The sequence below is a fragment of the Drosophila arizonae genome, chromosome X (assembly GCF_054131065.1).
Source record: "Drosophila arizonae isolate 15081-1271.41 chromosome X, UAZ_ARI_1.0, whole genome shotgun sequence".
Taxonomy (NCBI): Eukaryota; Metazoa; Arthropoda; class Insecta; order Diptera; family Drosophilidae; genus Drosophila; species Drosophila arizonae.
In genome coordinates this window covers 34,205,853-34,226,157 of record NC_142927.1, presented here as the reverse complement: position 1 = coordinate 34,226,157, position 20,305 = coordinate 34,205,853, and the positions used below count along the sequence as shown (strand labels likewise).

The 20,305-nt window shown below is 35.6% G+C and overlaps 1 protein-coding gene and 1 long non-coding RNA gene across 15 annotated transcripts in view; one reads left to right on the top strand and one right to left on the bottom strand.

Moving 5' to 3' along the window:
• Positions 1-18,657, bottom strand: part of tay (tay bridge kinase) — a 49,108-nt gene extending 30,451 nt beyond the window's left edge. For 2 of the 14 annotated variants that reach the window (XM_089474942.1, XM_089474955.1), the window contains exons 1-7: positions 18,420-18,601; positions 16,212-17,807; positions 15,386-16,135; positions 15,167-15,328; positions 15,060-15,101; positions 14,962-14,988; positions 62-367 (exon numbers count right to left, since the gene is read on the bottom strand). In XM_089474942.1, coding sequence (XP_089331068.1) covers positions 62-367; positions 14,962-14,988; positions 15,060-15,101; positions 15,167-15,328; positions 15,386-16,135; positions 16,212-17,480 — 2,556 coding nt within the window. In that variant the 5' untranslated portion in view covers positions 17,481-17,807; positions 18,420-18,601. The other 12 variants (XM_089474952.1, XM_089474945.1, XM_089474943.1 and 9 more) reach the window with 12 other exon arrangements.
• Positions 363-3,677, top strand: LOC149268246 (uncharacterized). Its single transcript, XR_016271176.1, has 3 exons — positions 363-1,979; positions 2,094-2,918; positions 2,985-3,677. It is a non-coding gene; the product is annotated as an uncharacterized LOC149268246 (long non-coding RNA).
• Positions 18,658-20,305: the final 1,648 nt, after the last annotated feature.

Genomic DNA, 20,305 nt, shown 5'->3' with positions numbered 1-20,305 from the left:
TAAGTGATATCCAAAAAAATTTAAAACAGAACTCATATATTACAAAGGTAACTTCACTTACTGGTGTAGAGCACGTGACAGAAGGATGTTTTATGGTATGTGGTACATTATCTGTTCCCGTATTTAAATGTTGGTTATCTCCATTAGGTGTTGCAGGCTTCGACGTTAAAAGTGTTGTTGATATCAAACTCACAGTTTGAATGTTTGTAGATTCGGCTGCCATCTCAATCTCGTTGACCGTTGTACGAGATTCATTTGCTCCTGTACCAGGTAAAGTGGTTAACGGAGGACTTGCATCTGGCATTGATAAACCCGTTAAAGTATCGATGTCGCACACATTTACAGTTAAACATCCTGTTCGACTAGTCTGTAGTGGTATACAATTCGTTAAATTAAGTAATTGTTCAGAAGAGTGCATTAAAAACCAAATCAGTCAGTTTTAGAAATCTGTTCAATTAACATATTTGACAATATCTGATAACATTAAAAAATAGTATTTAAAAAAACGAAAGCAATAAGTTTAAAAATGAAAACTTACAGCTACCTTATTCTACATATTTATATACTATACACACTAATCTTTTTAAGGCAACATGCTATTTAGCTCCCTAGCATCAATAGTATTAAAAGCTATATCTATAGACGCCACCATTTTTTGCCATGTCAATTTTGCTGTATAGCGACTACATATTTTTGTACCCTGAACCCATTGACGGGACTACGCATGGGAAATTGAGGTATAATTGTATTGTTATAGGTATGTAGATGGCAGAAACAGGCGTGGCAGACCGTATAAGATATTTATATTCTTGATCAGAGCAACGAGCAGAGTCGATTTAGCTATGTCCGTATGTCCGTATGTGTGAACGCGTCGATATCAGAAGATATAAGAGCTATTTTTTAAATGTCCGTATACAGTTTGGCAAGAAAGTGTTTACACACAGGGAAAAAATTTGAATTTTTTACTTTGAAGCGAAATAAAAGCAGTAAGAATATGCATATTAAATTTTTTTAAAATGAAAATAGGTATATTAGACTATAAACTATATTAGTAAGTAAAAAAAATTACAATATGTTTCCATTAACACAAGAAAATAACAAAAAACAAAAGAAGTAACAAAAATCAGCGGACAAGAAAGTGTTTACACAACTAAAACAATTAATTCATTATAGTGTTTTAACTACTTTTTAGTTAAAACTAATACTTTTTTTTGGCCACCGTTGGCATCTATGACTGCTCCCAAGCGTCTATTCATCGATTGGACCAAGTTTCTTACATATTCCACTGGGATATTTTGCCATTCCTCCAAAACAATGGTTTTCAGCTCAGTTTTATTCTTTGGATAGCGCGCCTATAGTGTATTCTCCAAAAATCGATAAACCATCCCGTCATATTGTTATCAATTGAAAACCTTATCGAAAGTCAGAAAATTATATCTCTTACATCTTTAAAACTAGTTTACAAATTCAGATGAATTTTATACAATTTCGTTTTTTCTTATTTCTTGGATAGCTCATTGTGAATGATTTGAAATTTTCTTTCAAATGTCAAATATTCAATAGAATATGTAGATCATATGCTGAAAGGTTAATTAAATTCCCTTAACTCAATTGACGATAATAAATTAACCAAATATCTGGTCAATTAAAAAACGCGTGTGTGCGTGTGCACATACATTCTAACTTATTCTGGCATATTCTTACAATCGCATTGCGATTTATGTGTTAAAATTCAGAGTCGTTAGTTTCGTTTAGATTTGCTAGATGGCGCTGCAGCAATGAACGTATTTCAGTTTTGCTAGGTCGTTTTGCAACAGTCCAGTGTCGTTCGTACTAAAGGCGAGTCGCACCGCATTAAGGCGTGACGTCTTGGTTCGAGTCTTAGAGCAAAGTCGAAAACGATTTATTTTGTAAATCATATTTATTATACCTTGAACCCATTGAAAATGGTAAATCAGGGTATAATGGTTTTGTGAAAAGTATGTAACAGGCAGAAGGAATCATTCAGCCTGAATTGAACACTTTTAGACCTAGATACTTCGGATTTATTGTATATATACATTTGATGAATACAAAGATTTCGTAAATTACAGATCTTGGATATCACGCCCCCTTTGTAAAAAAAAGACGTGTTTCAAGTACTAGAGACTTCTGCTTTGGCATGGACATATACTTTAACCATATAATCACGTTCTGAAAGTTTCATGAAGATAGTCCTACTACAAAAATTATTCAAGAAGTAAACTCTCATAATATTGCCCACACTGCAGCGCATCCCAAGCGCAGTCGCTGCTTACTACGCAGTTAGCAGAACGCGGGCCTATGCGAGGATGGGGATGCATTTGTATGTGTGTATATACAGTGGCGAGCACGTATGGATACATGTTGGCCAAGTCGACTTTGAAATGCCTGTAAAAACATAAAAAATTCATGGATCTGTCTGAAATATTGGAATTAGATTCATTTGATACATTGAAATAAAATGGTAAAATCATTTGTCTAGGCTTTTAATTCTAAACTCAAGTTTTTCAGATGGATACATAAAAACAAATATATATCCACTTTTGCTCGTTTTAAAATATTTACTATTTTTATATTTTATTTTATATTTTGTCCAAAGATCTTTAGCTTTAATCACACTAGCAATGCGCAATTTCGCTCAACTTCGCCTGGATCCGACACTAAAACCGCTTTATCCTAGTTGGTGGTGTATCTTACATTGAGAGCCTTTTATTAACCAATGTCCCTAAATTTTTAATGGGGTTCAAGTCTGTACTTTGAGTAGGCCACTCCATTATGAAAAAATTTTGATAATCGAATTAATTCTTGACGATTTTCGCTTTGTACTGGGGGTCATTGTCCTACTGAAACACGACTTCTTTCTCGGGAGACGCGCTATTATCCATAAAATCTGGAAGGTAAGCCTTCATAATATTCAGACAGTCTTCTTAATCATAAGTCCATCGATCTCAACCAACGGGTAGATGTTCCACCATGAGAAACAGCCTCATACCATCAGGCACACGCCACTATGCTTCTTGACATAATGATAATTCAGCTTTCTTTGTTACCGAGCTCCAAGATCAGCACCTAAAAACCAACTATGAGCTATGGCGGTGGCAGTTGCATGGTTGAGCCTGTAAGTCAGGTACGGGAGGATAGGTACATATTATCCTTTTTGAAGCAGAATTCGCTCCAAAATGCCGATAACCTGGGACTAGAATGGCGATCCCGATTTTATCAGGCTGATGACCAAAACCATAAACCGGGTATTGTCCAGTCCTGGTTGATCTGGGGCTGTCAAAATGTGGTCAATCCACTAGCCCAATGGTATTACCTAAACGTTATAAAAAATTGTGGGCAAAATTGGGCGTGGCCATTCGAAAAAGGTAAATACCCAATCAAAATTACCTCAAAACGGCCCTATTGGAGGAATGGCCAAAAATCTCCAGAGAAGTCACCCGAAAATTTTTAAACTCGATGGAATCACGCTTAAAAGAGTTGATTAAACAATGAAGAGGTAAAAAAAAATCCTAATTTAATAATTTTTGGGCAATAAAGTCATTGAAAGTGAAGTGCACGAAATAAGCTGTGACATGGGAAAGGGCAGTTATTTTAGTTTTCTTAAGTTTTTAATATTATTAACTATAATAGAAAAATAGGGAAGTGCGTTAATACATAATGAATAAACAATAAATACGACTTCATTTAAATTATTTGGATATCTTTACTGGTTTAGCGGGAATTCGGTTTCAAAGTTTTACTATGCTGCTGCACGAAATAAGGCGTGAGCCACTGTATGTACAAGCTGAATAATATTTTTGTTTATTAATTTTCTTTGTAGATATCCTAGCAACTCTACAGCATATGCTCATCAAATCAGAAATAGTTTTTAAAGTATATAATGTTCCCGACTGCAACTAGTAAACGCGCGTCATGCCATTTGTTTTGGCATGAATTCTAGGAAAACGGTGTTCGAATTAACAATGTACACTGCGCGTCATCAGGTTAGCGCCCCTTACACTCATATTGTTTTTTCTCTTTACCTATTGCACGCAACTTCTTAGTTTTTGTTTTATTTTATTATCATCAAATGAGATGTCTCTCATAACAAAAAATAAAAAAAAGCGCAGGAGAAAACCCTGTATGTTTTATTTTCTATTCTTATTTATTTTCGCAAAGAATGCACGCACTTATTTTGCGTCATCAGATTAGCGCCACCAAACTCAATTGTAGTTATCTTGCTTATATTGGCAATTACACTCACCAAATTTCTCGTGAAGCTCAAAGTACTCAATATATTTATAGTATGGGTAAAGAAACAGTTTTATCTTTGGTTAAAAAATCAGAGATTGAGGCATACTTTGAATCTGGACTATGCTACCATGAAATTGCTGAAAAGACAGGAAAAAACAGAAAACAAATTTGCAATTTTCTTTAAAATAAGGAAAACTATGGAAAAACTAGATAGACGGCAAAATTCAAGTGATTTCACAAGCGAATAGAAGATCATTAGTTCGGGAAGCTTCGAATTCCCATGAGAAAAATTGAGATTGGAAAGAACTGATGGCTATAGTTATTATTTCTATCACCTACTCATAGAAAAACTTTATTTGGATCGGTTGTCAAGCCGTGGCGGCGGGGGGGTGGTGTGGCATTGGTGTAGGTAGCAATATCTTACTACAGCACTTGCAAGCTTCAATTTTTGACATCGCGCATGAACGCATAGGACTATAACACGGTGTTTAAAGCTGCTGTTACGCATTTTTATAACCTGTCTGAAAACCTGCAGTAGATTTTTCAGCATGATAATGCTCCAATTAAGACCGCCCGATCCCTAAAGTCCTTTGCCAAAAAAAGTTGATCTCATGGAGTGGCCACCATATTCATCCGACCTTAATATCATTAAAACTTCTGTTGATGGTTGGTCAAGAAAGTATATGAGTCCGGAAAGCATTATAATACAAAGGCAGAATTAATCGAAGGTATTGAACACGTTTGGACAACCATATCCTTGAATTATATTGAACAACTTTCCTAATCGAATTTTTCACGTAATTTCAAACAAAGGCGACACTACGCATTACTAATATTACTTAAAAATAATAATAGCTTAATATACAGGTGTTATTTTTGGTCATCAATTTAAATAAATTGAATTTATCACAGGGGGCGCTAATCTGATGACCAAATTTTTGTTACATTTTTTTTGTACATGTTACGAAAAAATTTATTTAAAAATATTCCCTATTGTTATAGTAGCCATTTTTTTATTTTTATTTTAAAGAGAAATATATGTTTTGCAATATAAAAAAAATTTAAAGATGGAGCTCTGATGATTTAGATTTTATTTAACATTGAGGTTGAGTGTAAAGGAGGGCGCTAACCTGATGACGCGCAGTGTATGTATGACTGACAGCGAAGCTAAGCCGAAAACGGGTTGAGTGAAAAAGTGCGCTCGTATAAGACTCAAGGCAAAATATTCAGCGGAGCAAAAAAGAATTGAAGGGGTGGAGAGCACGAGTTGATAATTTCGCAAACAGCCTCAAAAATAATCATACACAGAACAGATTAAATTTTCCTGCACAATTGCTTGTGTGCACATAGAGGGAGTGGTCATAGGGAGACAGAAAGAGTGAGGGAGAGGGTAACGCAAAATTAGCGCATAGCATATTGAAATGTTATCATGTATGTTTGAGCACTCGCAGCGCACTGAGTTTGTCAAGCCAATCAAATACGAAATAGAAAATGCATTCAAAAACTCGAATGTTGCCTATACGCTTTGGCATCCTTTTCATTCCGTTTTATGGCTTCATTTATTCTCGCTCATTTTATTGAAGGTCGTAAGCTATGACGCCTTGAGCTCACTCCAATACAAATTCGTTGTGTTAATTAATATGTCTGATCAGTTCAGAGTGACAATAAAAGATATTGTTTCAATCTATCTAAGGAAGCAGTTTATTGTTACCAAAGTGATATTTAAATGAGTATTCAGGACAAGGAATTTAATATGTGTATGTACCTTTAATGTAAATATTTTAGGATAAATATTTTACACTGTATAAGTAAATGAAGTTTTAATTTCATTTCGTTCTCTAAAAACATATATCGAAATATAAATTTTAAACATATTGAACCCATTGAAAATGGAATATCTGGATATGATGGCCTCGTAAAAAGTATGTATCAGGCAGAAGGAGGCGTGGCAGACCCCATAAAGTATATATATTCTTGATTAGGGCGGCGAGCTGAGTCAACATAGCCCTGTCCGTCCGTCCCTCTGTTCGCCTTTGTGAACGGCGAGATCTCATGTATACTCGTATATGCCATACACAGTACGAGTTTATCATATTTTTTCAATAACTTATCCTATTTCTGTTTCATCGAGAAAAATCAAAAAATGGATTTTGTTTTTACAGCCTAATTTGAAAAATTTAAGTCTTGAAAATTTTAGATTTAATGTATACATACATTTGATGAATACGAAGATATTGTAATTTACAGATTTAGGATATTACGCCCCCAATTTCTAAAAACGTACTGCAAGTAATAGAGACTTGTGCTTTGGAAAATATATAAATATGAGAATTATGATCATGTTCAGAAAGTTTCATGAAGATAGGATGAAGAAATCATCGCAGACACCATAAAGTATATATATTCTTGATCAGGTCCATATGAGCGCCAAGATCTCTTAAGATATTAGAGCTAGAACTGAAATTTTGCATGCATAGTCGTGTATACCATACCACTAACCAGAGAACACATAGAAGAGACACACAAAGTAAAGCTTTTTGCACTTTTTTCGAACATTGCGACCTACACAGCTTCGCATTCTTCTAAGAAAATATACGAAAGCACAATCCTTTCGCTTCATGTGCTCGACTGAGATGGTTAATCGAGATGGAGATGATTTTTTTTGCTGCTCTCTCTCTCTCTGCGCTCTGCTCTCTAAAATATGCATGCATGTAAGCATGTTGATACTGGTTAGATTTAATCATTAACGAGAAATAATAACCATCTTAACCATCTCCATACTATGTTTGTTTCTCGCTCTAATTTATGTACTTTATCTTGACGTGCCAGAAATGATACAATTTCGCGAACATACATTTTGAATATTATTCAACTGAAATATCATTTTCAGATATATAGATAGATATTACCTATCCGTCTGTTTGTCATTAAGCTCACGAGTTAGCGATTGCATATTAAAAGCCTTTAGATTATATACGGTCACTTGAGGCTTGACTTTTTATACACTGAATCCAATGAAAATGGGAAATCAGGATATAATGGTTTTGTTAAAAGAATGTAACAGGCAGAAAGAGGCGTGGCAGACCCCATAAAGTATATATATTCTTGATCAGTCGATTCGATTTAGTTCTCTCGTCTGTCCGTCTGTCCGTATTTATAAACGCGTCGATCACAGAAGATATAAGAGCTAGAAATTTTGGAAATTTTGTCTCCAACAATCGATAACTACTCTCAATATTTTGTTATCGATTAAAATCCTTATCAAAATTATATCTCCTAAGCATAGGCTATGATTGGCTAAAAATTGAAAATAAGTGCTGGAATAGCAATCTAGATTATAACAGCTAACTGTTTATGTTTAGAAATTAACATTTTTTCTTTTTTTTTGCTGAAATGCACAATTTTTTATATTCTTTCTACTCAGTATTACCAAGCTGATATTCTAGATATTCAAGATAATTACAAAAAACTAAGAGGTTCGCACGCTATCAAAAATCTAAGTCGCTTTTTAAATGAACAGTTGAACCTCAGATTTTAGCGAAACCTTAAGAGTCAATTTTGTACAACTAATTTCAAATTATTAGGATTGGGCACACCTTAATAATGTTCTTTATTTGATTTAAAAAATTTTTTTATTTGATTCCAAATTGTTTTTTTGTTAATATCTAATTATGAATAAGTACGAATTTCTTAAAAAGTGCCATGTATTTAAAAAAAATATGTACATCATTTGGTGAAAGTTTCATTAAATCCCGTTCAGTAAATAGACGTTAACGAATTAACAAAATCTTTGGCTAATTCGCGAACACACGTGCAGCAGCCTCAAAAGTTTTCACATACGTTTCATTTTTGCTACTATGTCTTCGAACAGGGGACTGGTGGTATTGTTAATGGCAAGGTGCATCGCCAAGAGAGGAAGTTCTTGAAGTCAAATATTTTTATACTCATTCACGAAAGTGAATTAGTATATTGGTTTTGTACAATGTGCGTCTTGTCCGACCGCCTGTCCGTATGAACGCAACTTTTTTTCGGCGCTATTGAAGCAAGAGACTTAAAATTTGGAACACATATATACATACTCGTGTATATTTCCGATTTATACTGTCAAAATTTTCCTGATCCGCCCTCTAGAGGCGTGGCAAATCGGAAAATGCATTTTCCGATATACCAGAAATCATCGTAAATGAAGAGCTAGAAAGCTGAAACTTGGAATGTAGCTACGCATTGACCACTTAAGATCACGAGCTATGGCGGATATACCTATATACTGTATCTTCCAGAGTTTTAAAGCTTTAACGATGCCCCAAAATAATTTTTACGCCTCTTTAGTAGTACCCATTAGTACCCTGTATTTTCACATTACGTACGCTCGTTTTAAAAACTGACCAAAAATGAGGTGTCTAAATTGGGAAAAATCGCTTTTGCTACAGTATTAGAGCTAAACTCAGCTGCTATATTGCTGATGGGATGTGAATGAGTATTCCGCAGTCGGTAAAGCCCGACTGCAACGTTCTTACTTTTATTTTTACTAAATAAACAGATATGAAATGACTCTCAAGCTATTAAATGAAACGCTTGAAAAATGGGCAACGCTAACGCAATTTTCTTATGCACTATTTACATGTTGTGTTCAAAAATTGCAATTGCGGCTCAAAAGTGCTTTATTTATTTAGCTTTTTCTACTTTAGCGATTTATATGCAACTATACTCCTACATGTAACAGTAGTCGAATGGTTGGAGATAGTGCATATGTCGTATGTTATGCGTTGAGCTCCAATCCCGCGGCCGTTTTAATCAGGGTATAATGGTTTTGTTAAAAGTATGTAACAGGCAGAAGGAGGCGTGGCAGACCCTACAAAGTATATATATTCTTGATCAGGGCGACGAGCAAAGCCGATTTAGCCCTGACCGTCTGTCTGTCCGTCCGTCCGTCCGTATGTATGAACGCGTCGATCTCAGAATATATAAGAGCTAGAGACTTGAAATTTTTTTTTCCTAGGTCTGTGTATATCACGCGCATATCGAGTTTTTCTCTCTATATCGATATCTACTTCCAATATTTTATTATCGATTAAAAACCTTATCGAAAGCTAGTTATTTAATTATATCTCCTACACCCTTAGAGCTAGAGCTTCCAAATTTTAAATGTAGAATTATATGTATTTTATATAATTTCGATTTTTGTTGTAATTTACCCTCCACCCCTATATCCACCCCCTCACCATCACCTTTGTAAAGGGCGTATTTCAAGTACTAGAGACGTGTGCTTTGGAATGTACATACATTTTCACCATATGACTACACCCTGAAAGTTTCATTAAGATTGTACGTCTAGAAATTAAATTATTCAACAAATAAATTCTTATAATGTTGCCTACACTACAGCGCAGCCCATGCGCAGTCGCTTCTAATACATGCGTGTGTATGTATGTGTGTCGAAAAGAAGTGCAGACTGATTAGAATATCAGATTAGAGGGTTCAGGGTATTTCCTAGTCGAGCAGTCTCGACTAGAGTCTTCTTACTTGTTTTAATTTCGACTAGGAGATTCTAATCATTCAGCATTTCTTTTATGCACACATACATACACATACATCCGCAGGAACGCATAAGACGCGCTCTGATAACTGCGCAGTAAGCAGCGACTGCCTCAAAAATAATCATACACAGAACAGATTCCAATTTTCCTGCACAATTGCTTGTGTGCACATAGAGGAAGTGATCATAGGGAGACAGAAAGAGTGAGGGAGAGGGTAACGCAAAATTAGCGCATAGCATATTGAAATGTGATCATGTATGTTTGAGCACTCGCAGCGCACTGAGTTTGTCAAGCTAAGCAAATACGAAATAGAAAATGCATGCAAAAACTCGAGTGTCGCCTATACGCTTTGGCATCCTTTTCATTCCGTTTTATGGCTTCATTTATTCTCGCTCATTTTATTGAAGGCCGTAAGCTATGACGCTTTGAGCTCACTCCAATACAAATTCGTTGTGTTAATTAATATGTCTGATCAGTTCAGAGTGATAATAAAAGATATTGTTTCAATCTATCTAAGGAAGCAGTTTATAGTTACCAAAGTGATATTTAAATGAGTATTCAGGACAAGGAATTTAATATGTGTATGTACCTTTAATGTAAATATTTTAGTATAAATATTTTACACTGTATAAGTAAATGAAGTTTTAATTTCATTTCGTTCTCTAAAAACATATATCGAAATATAAATTTTAAACATATTGAACCCATTGAAAATGGAATATCTGGATATGATGGCCTCGTAAAAAGTATGTAACAGGCAGGAGGCGTGGCAGACCCCATAAAGTATATATATTCTTGATTAGGGCGGCGAGCTGAGTCAATATAGCCATGTCCGTCCGTCCCTCTGTTCGCCTGTGTGAACGGCGAGATCTCATGTATACTCGTATATGCCATACACAGTACGAGTTTATCATATTTTTTCAATAACTTATCCTATTTCTGTTTCATCGAGAATAATCAAAAAATGGATTTTGTTTTTACAGCCTAATTTGAAAAATTTAAGTCTTGGAAATTTTAGATTTAATGTATACATACATTTGATGAATACGAAGATATTGTAATTTACAGATTTTGGATACTACGCCCCCAATTTCTAAAAACGTACTGCAAGTAATAGAGACTTGTGCTTCGGGAAATATATAAATTTGAGCATTATGATCATGTTCAGAAAGTTTCATGAAGATAGGATGAAGAAATCATCGCAGACACCATAAAGTATATATATTCTTGATCAGGTCCATATGAGCGCCAAGATCTCTTAAGATATTAGAGCTAGAACTGAAATTTTGCATGCATAGTCGTGTATACCATACCACTAACCAGAGAACACATAGAAGAGACACACAAAGTAAAGCTTTTTGCACTTTTTTCGAACATTGCGACCCACACAGCTTCGCATTCTTCTAAGAAAATATACGAAAGCACAATCCTTTCGCTTCATGTGCTCGACTGAAATGGTTAATCGTGATGGAGATGAACAAAAGATGCCTCTATGCTCAATTTTTTATGTTGCTCTCTCTCTCTCTCTCTCACTCTCTGCTTTCTAAAATATGTATATGTATGTATGCATGTAAGCATGTTGATACTGGTTAGATTTAATCATTGACGAGAAATAATACCAGAGCCTGTGAAAATATGTATACAATTAACCATCTTCATACTATGTTTGTTTCTCGCTTTAATTTATGTACTTTATCTTGACGTGCCAGAAATGATACAATTTCGCGAATACACATTTTGAATATTATTCGACTGAAATATCACAAAAATCACTAAACTGTATTATAAAAAGTGTAGTAGATATTACCTATCCGTCTGTTTGTCATTAAGCTCACGAGTTAGCGATTGCATATTAAAAGCCTTTAGATTATATACGGTCACTTGAGGCTTGACTTTTTATACACTGAATCCAATGAAAATGGGAAATCAGGATATAATGGTTTTGTTAAAAGAATGTAACAGGCAGAAAGAGGCGTGGCAGACCCCATAAAGTATATATATTCTTGATCAGTCGATTCGATTTAGTTCTCTCGTCTGTCCGTCTGTCCGTATGTATAAACGCGTCGATCACAGAAGATATGAGCTAGAAATTTTGGAAATTTTGTCTCCAACAATCGATAACTACTCTCATTATTTTGTTATCCATTAAAATTCTTATCAAAATTATATCTAGATTATAACAGCTAACTGTTTATGTTTAGAAATTAACATTTTTTCTTTTTTTTTTTGCTGAAATGCACAATTTTTTATATTCTTTCTACTCAGTATTACTGCATATTTTTATTTCTAAATAAGAATGTGTTTGTTTGTGTATTCATTAATAATATGTTAGATCTAGCCTGAAATAATCTAAGCTGGTAGGACTAGCTGATAGGAAAAATGAAACAAAAGTTTGAACGGTGCTTTATCGTTCCTACGCTCGTTGATTCTTATTATGCAAGCTTTGGTTTTTTTTTTCGATATGTGCTCTTAGTTAGCTAGTTTCATTCGTACGCGAAGCTTGGACTTACTCTATTTAAAAACAAGTAAAAAGGCCCTAGTCGAGACTGCTCGACTAGGAGATACCCTGAACCCTCCAAGCTGATATTCTAGATATTCAAGATAATTACAAAAAACTAAGAGGTTCGCACGCTACCAAAAATCTAAGTCGCTTTTTAAATGAACAGTTGAACCTCAGATTTTAGCGAAACCTTAAGAGTCAATTTTTTACAACTAATTTCAAATTATTAGGATTGGGCACACCTTAATAATGTTCTTTATTTGATTTAAAAAATTTTTTTATTTGATTCCAAATTGTTTTTTTGTTAATATCTAATTATGAATAAGTTCGAATTTCTTAAAAAGTGCCATGTATTTAAAAAAAATATGTACATCATTTGTTGAAAGTTTCATTAAATCCCGTTCAGTAAATAGACGTTAACGAATTAACAAAATCTTTGGCTAATTCGCGAACACACGTGCAGCAGCCTCAAAAGTTTTCACATACGTTTCATTTTTGCTACTATGTCTTCGAACAGGGGACTGGTGGTATTGTTAATGGCGAGGTGCATCGCCAAGAGAGGAAGCTCTTGGGTTCGCATTCGATTACATTCCATAAATTCATTAAATTGAAGTGAAATATTTTTATACTCATTCACGAAAGTGAATTAGTATATTGGTTTTGTACAATGGGCGTCTTGTCCGACCGCCTGTCCGTATGAACGCAACTTTTTTTCCGGGCTATTGAAGCTAGAGACTTGAAATTTGGAACACATATATACATATATACTCGTGTATATTTCCGATTTATAGTGTTAAAATTTTCCTGATCCGCCCTCTAGAGGCGTGGCAAATCGGAAAATACATTTTCCGATATACCAGAAATCATACTAGTTGAAGACCTAGAAAGCTGAAACTTGGAATGTAGCTACGCATTGACCACTTAAGATCACGAGCTATGGCGGATATATCTACGCCCATTGGGGGCGTGGCAAATCGGATGAAACTGTATCTTCCAGTGTTTTAAAGCTATAACGATGCCCCAAAATAATTTTTACGCCTCTTTAGTAGTACCCTTTAGTACCCTGTATTTTCACATATTTTGAGCGTAACCATTCAAATTTTGCAGTTAGGGTACCGTACGCTCGTTTTAAAAACTGACCAAAAATGAGGTGTCTAAATTGGGAAAAATCGCGTTTGCTACAGTATTAGAGCTAAACTTAGCTGATATAGTGCTGATGGGATGTGAATGAGTATTCCGCTGTCAGTAACGCCCGACTGCAACGTTCTTATTAGCAATTTATATGCAACTACATTCCTATATCTAACAGTAATCAAATGGTTGGAGATAGTGCATATGCGTTGAGCTCCAATCCCGCGGCCGTTTTAATTTTTTTAATTTTCTTCTTATGTCTCTAGTAACTTCATCATTATGGAATTTATTATTTTTGTATTAGCAAACACATGCATGTGTATATATGCACTAGAGAGCCAGAAAAACGGTGTGTGAGTTGGTAATACATAGAAGGTAAGCCGAAAACGGTTGGAGCGAAACAGTGCTCTTGTGTGTGAGCGTGCTTGTCCTCAAAACATATTCTTAATGTGCATCAACGCTTTCACAGCCTTCCCAAAAGTTTATGAAAACGCAAACATTTTCCATGAACATGGCAAACCCTTCATTCAGAAGCGCCCGCATCGCTTTGATATTATCGTGCCTTGGCCCTTGCTCGGGCCACAAGCGACCGAGCCGAGCAAATACGAAGTAGAAAATGCAAGATTCTAATCATTCAGCATTTCTTTTATGCATCCATCCGCAAGAACGCATAAGCACGCGCTCTGATAACGGCGCTTGGGCTACGCTGCAGTGTGGGCAATACTAGCAACTATCTTCATAAAACTTTCAGTATATAATCAAAATGTTCAAATGTTCAATTAAGCTGAAAAAAAAAATCAACTTTTCTCGATAAGTTATCGAAAAAAATATGATAAACTTGTACTGCCGTATGGTATACAGGAGTATGCATGCCATTCAAGTAATTAGCTCTTATAACTTCTGAGATCTTGGCGCTCATACGCACGGACGGACAGAGCTCTATCGACTCAGATTGTCGCCTTGATCAAGAATATATATACTTTATGGGGTCTGCGATGATTCCTTTTGCCTGTTACATAATTTTCACAAAATCATTATACCCTGATTTCCCATTTTCAATGGGTTCAGAGTATAAATAAAATATTTAACCATTTAATTCCCATAGTAAGTTCTTACTGCAAACCTGCGTGCTTATACGTGCGGATGTATAATTGTGAATGGATGTACGTATATGTGGTTATGTTTTTTCTTGTGTATGCAGAAAAGAAGCGAAAAATTATTGAAATATCAGTTCGTCGAAGAGTTCAGGGGATCCCGTACTTGGTTGTATGTAAATTTTAACATTTCGAATGTTTTGAGGTTCACATTTAACAAAATATTGTAATGCTTTCTTAAACTTTGTTAAATTTAACGAAAGCGGTTCGAAACACGAGCTTTATTCGTAGTTAGTTGATGGAAATTCTATTTAAGAGATATATTTAATTGTTTCCTAACCTCATAATTTAACCTGAGAGACATTGTAACATTTTTGTTCAACTTCCGCTCGAACTATATATTTAGTCTGCAAAATTTAACAGTTTGTTGGTTATCACTTACCTTATTTCCGCCTATAGCTTTATCACACTGAAACAAACATGTATATATATATATATGTATAAAATAATAATACATTTTCGCTTAGAGTAAATACATACGATATTAGTTTCTTTTTTGCTGATAGTGCAGTGATTTGAAACCTGACCAGAAAATACGGTAAAAGTAATAAAATCATATATGTATATTAAATTGTTAGACTACTTACATCAGTAAAACTACCGTTTGGATCAGTATCCTTGTTAAGTAAAATACTAGCTGCTAAGACCTTTGCTGTTTCAATTGCATAGTCTTCAATTTCTAACTTTAAGCCTTCTGCGACAGTTTCTGCATTGGCATCAGTTTCGCTACTTTCTACATTTTTCAGCTTCTGTTCAAAAGGAACATGTTAGAACATTTTTAATCTTTTGCTGGATTGATAACTTACGATAGCTTTTGAGCAGGATGATAACATAGTGCTTAGACGATTGTTCATAGGGGAGGCATCAGTTGATTTTGTGTCCTTCATGTTAATGTATTCTGCTACATCACTTTTTGGTTGGCTATCATTGTTTATGGTATCTTGTGAAGTACCCCCGGAACTATTTTCATTTCTATTGTCACTTAGCTCTATGTGCGGTACGACTGCGCCAGTAGATAACTTTTCAATGTGCTCCTCCAGAATGCAGCTAACAGTGACAGTATTAACGGTTCCTGCGACAGGCGTATTGCTTATGTTCATTACAGAGTTATTTGATTGGATTACATGGTTCAAGTGTTGACTACTACTAATTTGATTTTCCTTGCTGGCAAGCTTTTCTTGTTGCTGTCCATATGGATCTCCTACCCACTTTACAGCTTCGGTATCGGGTATACTTGACATTGGCATATTGTAGATCCTATTGCTATTGTTATTTGTTGAATTATTGTTAGTGCTGATGGTGTTAGCCGTAGCCACAATTGTACCTCCACTACCACTACCAACATTAACACTGCGATGTTGGTGGTGATTAGATTCTTTTAAATTATTGTTGCTTGCGCTTGATAAATTGGAAGAATTTGTGGTACGCAATGGGTGAGGCTGGCCAGTATCAATAATCTTTGGCATTTTCATTTCCTCTATGCTATATGTGCACGTAAGTTCCTCTAAAGCCGAAAGTCGCTTTTCCTTACGCTTTTGTCCCAGCTTAATGGCAAACTATTTACAAATATTAATATTAGAAAAATTTTAAAAATGATAAAAAAAAAATCAGCAAACAGTATATATTTCTTACCTCTAGATCTTCATACGTTTTGAACTCTAATATGGCAAATCCGTCAATAATCTCCTCCTCTAGGACAGGAGACCTAGGCAGTTTGCGACGAACTGGAGGTGGCGGTCTTGGTGGAGGCTTATCACGTGGAAGAAGTAATGTTGATGACGACGATGTTGAAAGAAGATCTTCGTCTAGTGATTCACCTTCGCTATCACTTGGAGTGGCCATCAGACCAGAATTGCATTCAGGAGAATGTGGTGGATTCAATAGCAATGATGCAATGCTGTCCGTAGGTGGTAGCAAATTGTTGCTACCGTTACTACTGCTAGTAAAGTTGCCATTGGAGTTATTGCTATCTTCTCCCATACTACCAGCACTATTGAGGTGATATAACATGCTATTGCCAGGACCCAATGAGCTGCTGCTACCTATCAATATGGTAGGCGCAGTTACAGAACCAATCATACCAGTATTGCTACTGCCAGTAGCAGCGTTTATCCCAAGGCCAACACCCACACCTACAGATCCCCCAATCAAAGTGCCACTTAACGCACTTAAACCGCATCGATTATCGCGCTCTGCCTGCAGGCGCTGGGCTCGTTCACGCCGACGTTTCTGTTGGCGTTGCTGTTTTGTGATTAGACTCAGTTGCTGACAACTATTGGAGTTGCTGCTATTGGCGTGGCCGTTTGCAGTTGCTAATAAAGCAGTTTGAACAGGAGTAGACGCTACTGTTGAAGCTGACGATGTTGTCGAGTGGTCTATTGTAGTAGTAATTACTGTTGTGGTTGCCGCTGCTACAACTGATAATTCAGTGTCTGAGTCAAAATCACTTGCACATGGTGCAGGTGCTAGTTGTGCTGGTCCTGTCTGGCCTGAAGAACTATGGGGTGGTGGTGTTGAAGTTGCCCTTATCCCTGCGCTTGAAAAAGAAGCCGGAGCAGGTAGCAAACAGCTCAATAAAGCAGCATCTGAGGACGATTCTGTGACATTTAAATTAGATTTCGGTGGAGGTAGGCTTAAGCCCACAGATGATGTGTTTGATATTCCTATCGTTGCGAGTGCTGAAGTATTGGGAATGTCAACTGGCGTTGGAACAATACTTAGTGGGCTCGCTTCATTTTGCCTTTTATTTTTATTGACACTCACGTCAGCAGAGAGTACAGGAAGAATTTCTTGAACTGATCCTCGTTGTGTTAAAAGATCCACAGACTCCTGTAGCACGTTGCCTTCCGCAAGCGAATTTATTACTGGTTTAGCAGTTTGGTTTGTAGTAGTTACATCCATGTCCAATACGTAGTTTTCGCTGTTTTTTTCTAATTTTTGGTAGGATTGTCACTTCTGCTGCACTATTAACTTTCGATTAAACTTGAACTCTTGCGAGTACAATCAAATTTGTAATAATTCAAAATGAAATCCACGAGGGTGTCCAACGCTGTCATCATATCATGGAATAAATACGCGCTTTCTGTTGCACGGCGAATTTTATTATTTTTATTATTATTTTTGCGATTTATAAGGAAAACAATGGTTTTGTTTTATTTTTTATAAGGAAATTCACATTTAGTTTATCCCATTTTCAACACTCGAACCACAAGAGCTGACCGTTTTTTTCTTTAGACAAATATAAAATAATAATAATAATAATAATATATATATATATATATATATATATATATATATATATATATATATATATATATATATATATATATATATATATATATATATATATATAAACAACATATGAAAATATATTTATCGAATTATCAACCTATTCCTTTTTTGCATTGGATCACAACATAACTGATTACAATTCACCTACACATTCGATTTGTTAAAAACCAAAATTGTGTATTTTGTTACCCTAAATGAAAATTTTGGTGTCCACACATATCCATAACATAAACTTCACTCATTTCCTTTAAACGTGTTTTCTCATTTTTCACGAGTTGTCTGACTCACATATTTGGGACTACAGGATGTTTTATTATTATTTTTTTTTTTTCGTTTTAATTGTAATTCCTTATTCTCTGCTGTCGGTTACAAAAGTGCTCGCGCGCAGCTTGCCTCGTATGTACATATGTATATGAAAGATGTTGTATACAATGAATCTGTAGCAATAGCTATCTCGCTTGCACTTGTCTTTATGCACTTAATATTGCGTGTTTCCTACGCGTTGAGTACGCAGCAACAGTGCCGCACACATCGGTACATATAACATACTATTTGTTAAATGTTTGAATTTTACAAAATCTTTTATTAAGGCATTAGCCATACTCTTTATTGCATCTGTCACTTTACTAGCTTAAAATGTATTCACTCTTATGTATTTTAAACACTGCATTACAACCATTTGATAATTCTAAAACTTTCTGCCAAAAAATCGAACAAGAAATCAGTGAAGTAATATTATCGATTTCGGTATTTATTTTTACACGATTAATCGTATTCTACTATCTTGTAATCGAAAATAGTAATACGGCAACATAACAGCAATTTTGAACAAACGAATATGATATTTTAACGTGAGAGCAATTATTTACTTAATTAGGTACATACACTGCAGTGTACGCATGTGCGATTTTCCGTGATAGGCGGCATAAAGTCCAAAAATTTATGGTGAAATATTAAGAAAATTTTTTTATTCCTCAGTCTTCAACACTCCAATTATTTTTATACCCTGAACCCATTGAAAATGGGAAATCAGGGTATAATGGTTTTGTGAAAAAGTATGTAACGGGCAGAAGGAGGCGTGGCAGACCCCACAAAGTATATACATATATTCTTGATCAGCGCGACGAGCTGAGTCGATATAGCTCTGTGTATGCATGCGACATGAGCATTGACGTGTGCCTACGACAACTTTGAATTGTGTGAACGATTTTGGGTTTTAATTGAAGAGGCGCGCTTACATTTAAGTAGATGATTTTGTTTCAATGGTCGTGGGTTTGCCTATCAGAATGATATTTGCTTAAAATGTAGTACCTGATCAATCCCTGTGGCCAAATTGGAATGCGATTTTCGATACCTTGTACCTGCACATATACAGGTGAAATTTACCTTTTTAATAAGAAGCATGTGTATGTACATACATACATATACTGGCTGGCTGGTCATAAAAATCATGCAATTAAAAAATACCTATAAAAGTAATAGGAAGTGCACTTGTTATTTTAGTTAGTCAGCTGCTTAAATAAAAGCGCCTCTTCCGGTCAAACCCAAAATCGTTCACACAATTCAAAGTTGTCGTAGGCACACGTCAATGCTCATGTCGCATGCATACACATACATATAAACATACACACACGCACATACATATAAAGGCACTAAAATGCTTCTACAATGATTACCCCATCCTTTGTGAGCATCGCAGCCCCTGCGTACACACAATCAAACATATTTCTGTAAGTGTGAGCACTTCAAAAGATCGACCAAATTCAAATGCTAGGATTTCAAATTGCTACAGCCAGCAAGGGCTTTGCACACAGGCATACAAATGCTCATAGTACATGTAGCATACTGCGTCGCGAAAACATTTTCATTATGCGCACCAACGCTTTCATACTCTTCCGACAAATAATAACGAAAACGCATGGCAAACGGCTTAAAGAGTTCGGAATACCCTTCACACAGAAGGGAAGGCATGGGTTCTTGCTGCGAAAAAATTTCAATTTTCGTGAGCTGCTGCTTGTGCTCACAATGTGAGCCTCACATGCATACATACATATACACATTTGAGAGAGCAGAGAGCATCGAGAGAGAGAGAGAGAGCAAGGGAAACATTGAGCATAGAGGGATATTTTGTTCAACATTTGACCATCTCGGTCGAGCGCATGAAGCGAAATGATTGTGCTTTCGTATATTTTAGTAACTCAAACCTAAAAGTGAGGAGCCGAGCGAATACGAAGTTGTCTGGGGTGTTAACGCTCGAAAAAAGTGTGCAAAACGCTTTACACTACGTGTCCGGTCTATATGTTCTCTGGTTAGTGGTACGAGTTTCCTTTATTTTTTCGATAAATCGTCTGATAACTTTTTTATCGAGAATAATCGAAAAATTGATTTTGTTTTTTTAGCCTAATTTGAATATTTTTAGACCTGGAGTCTTCAAA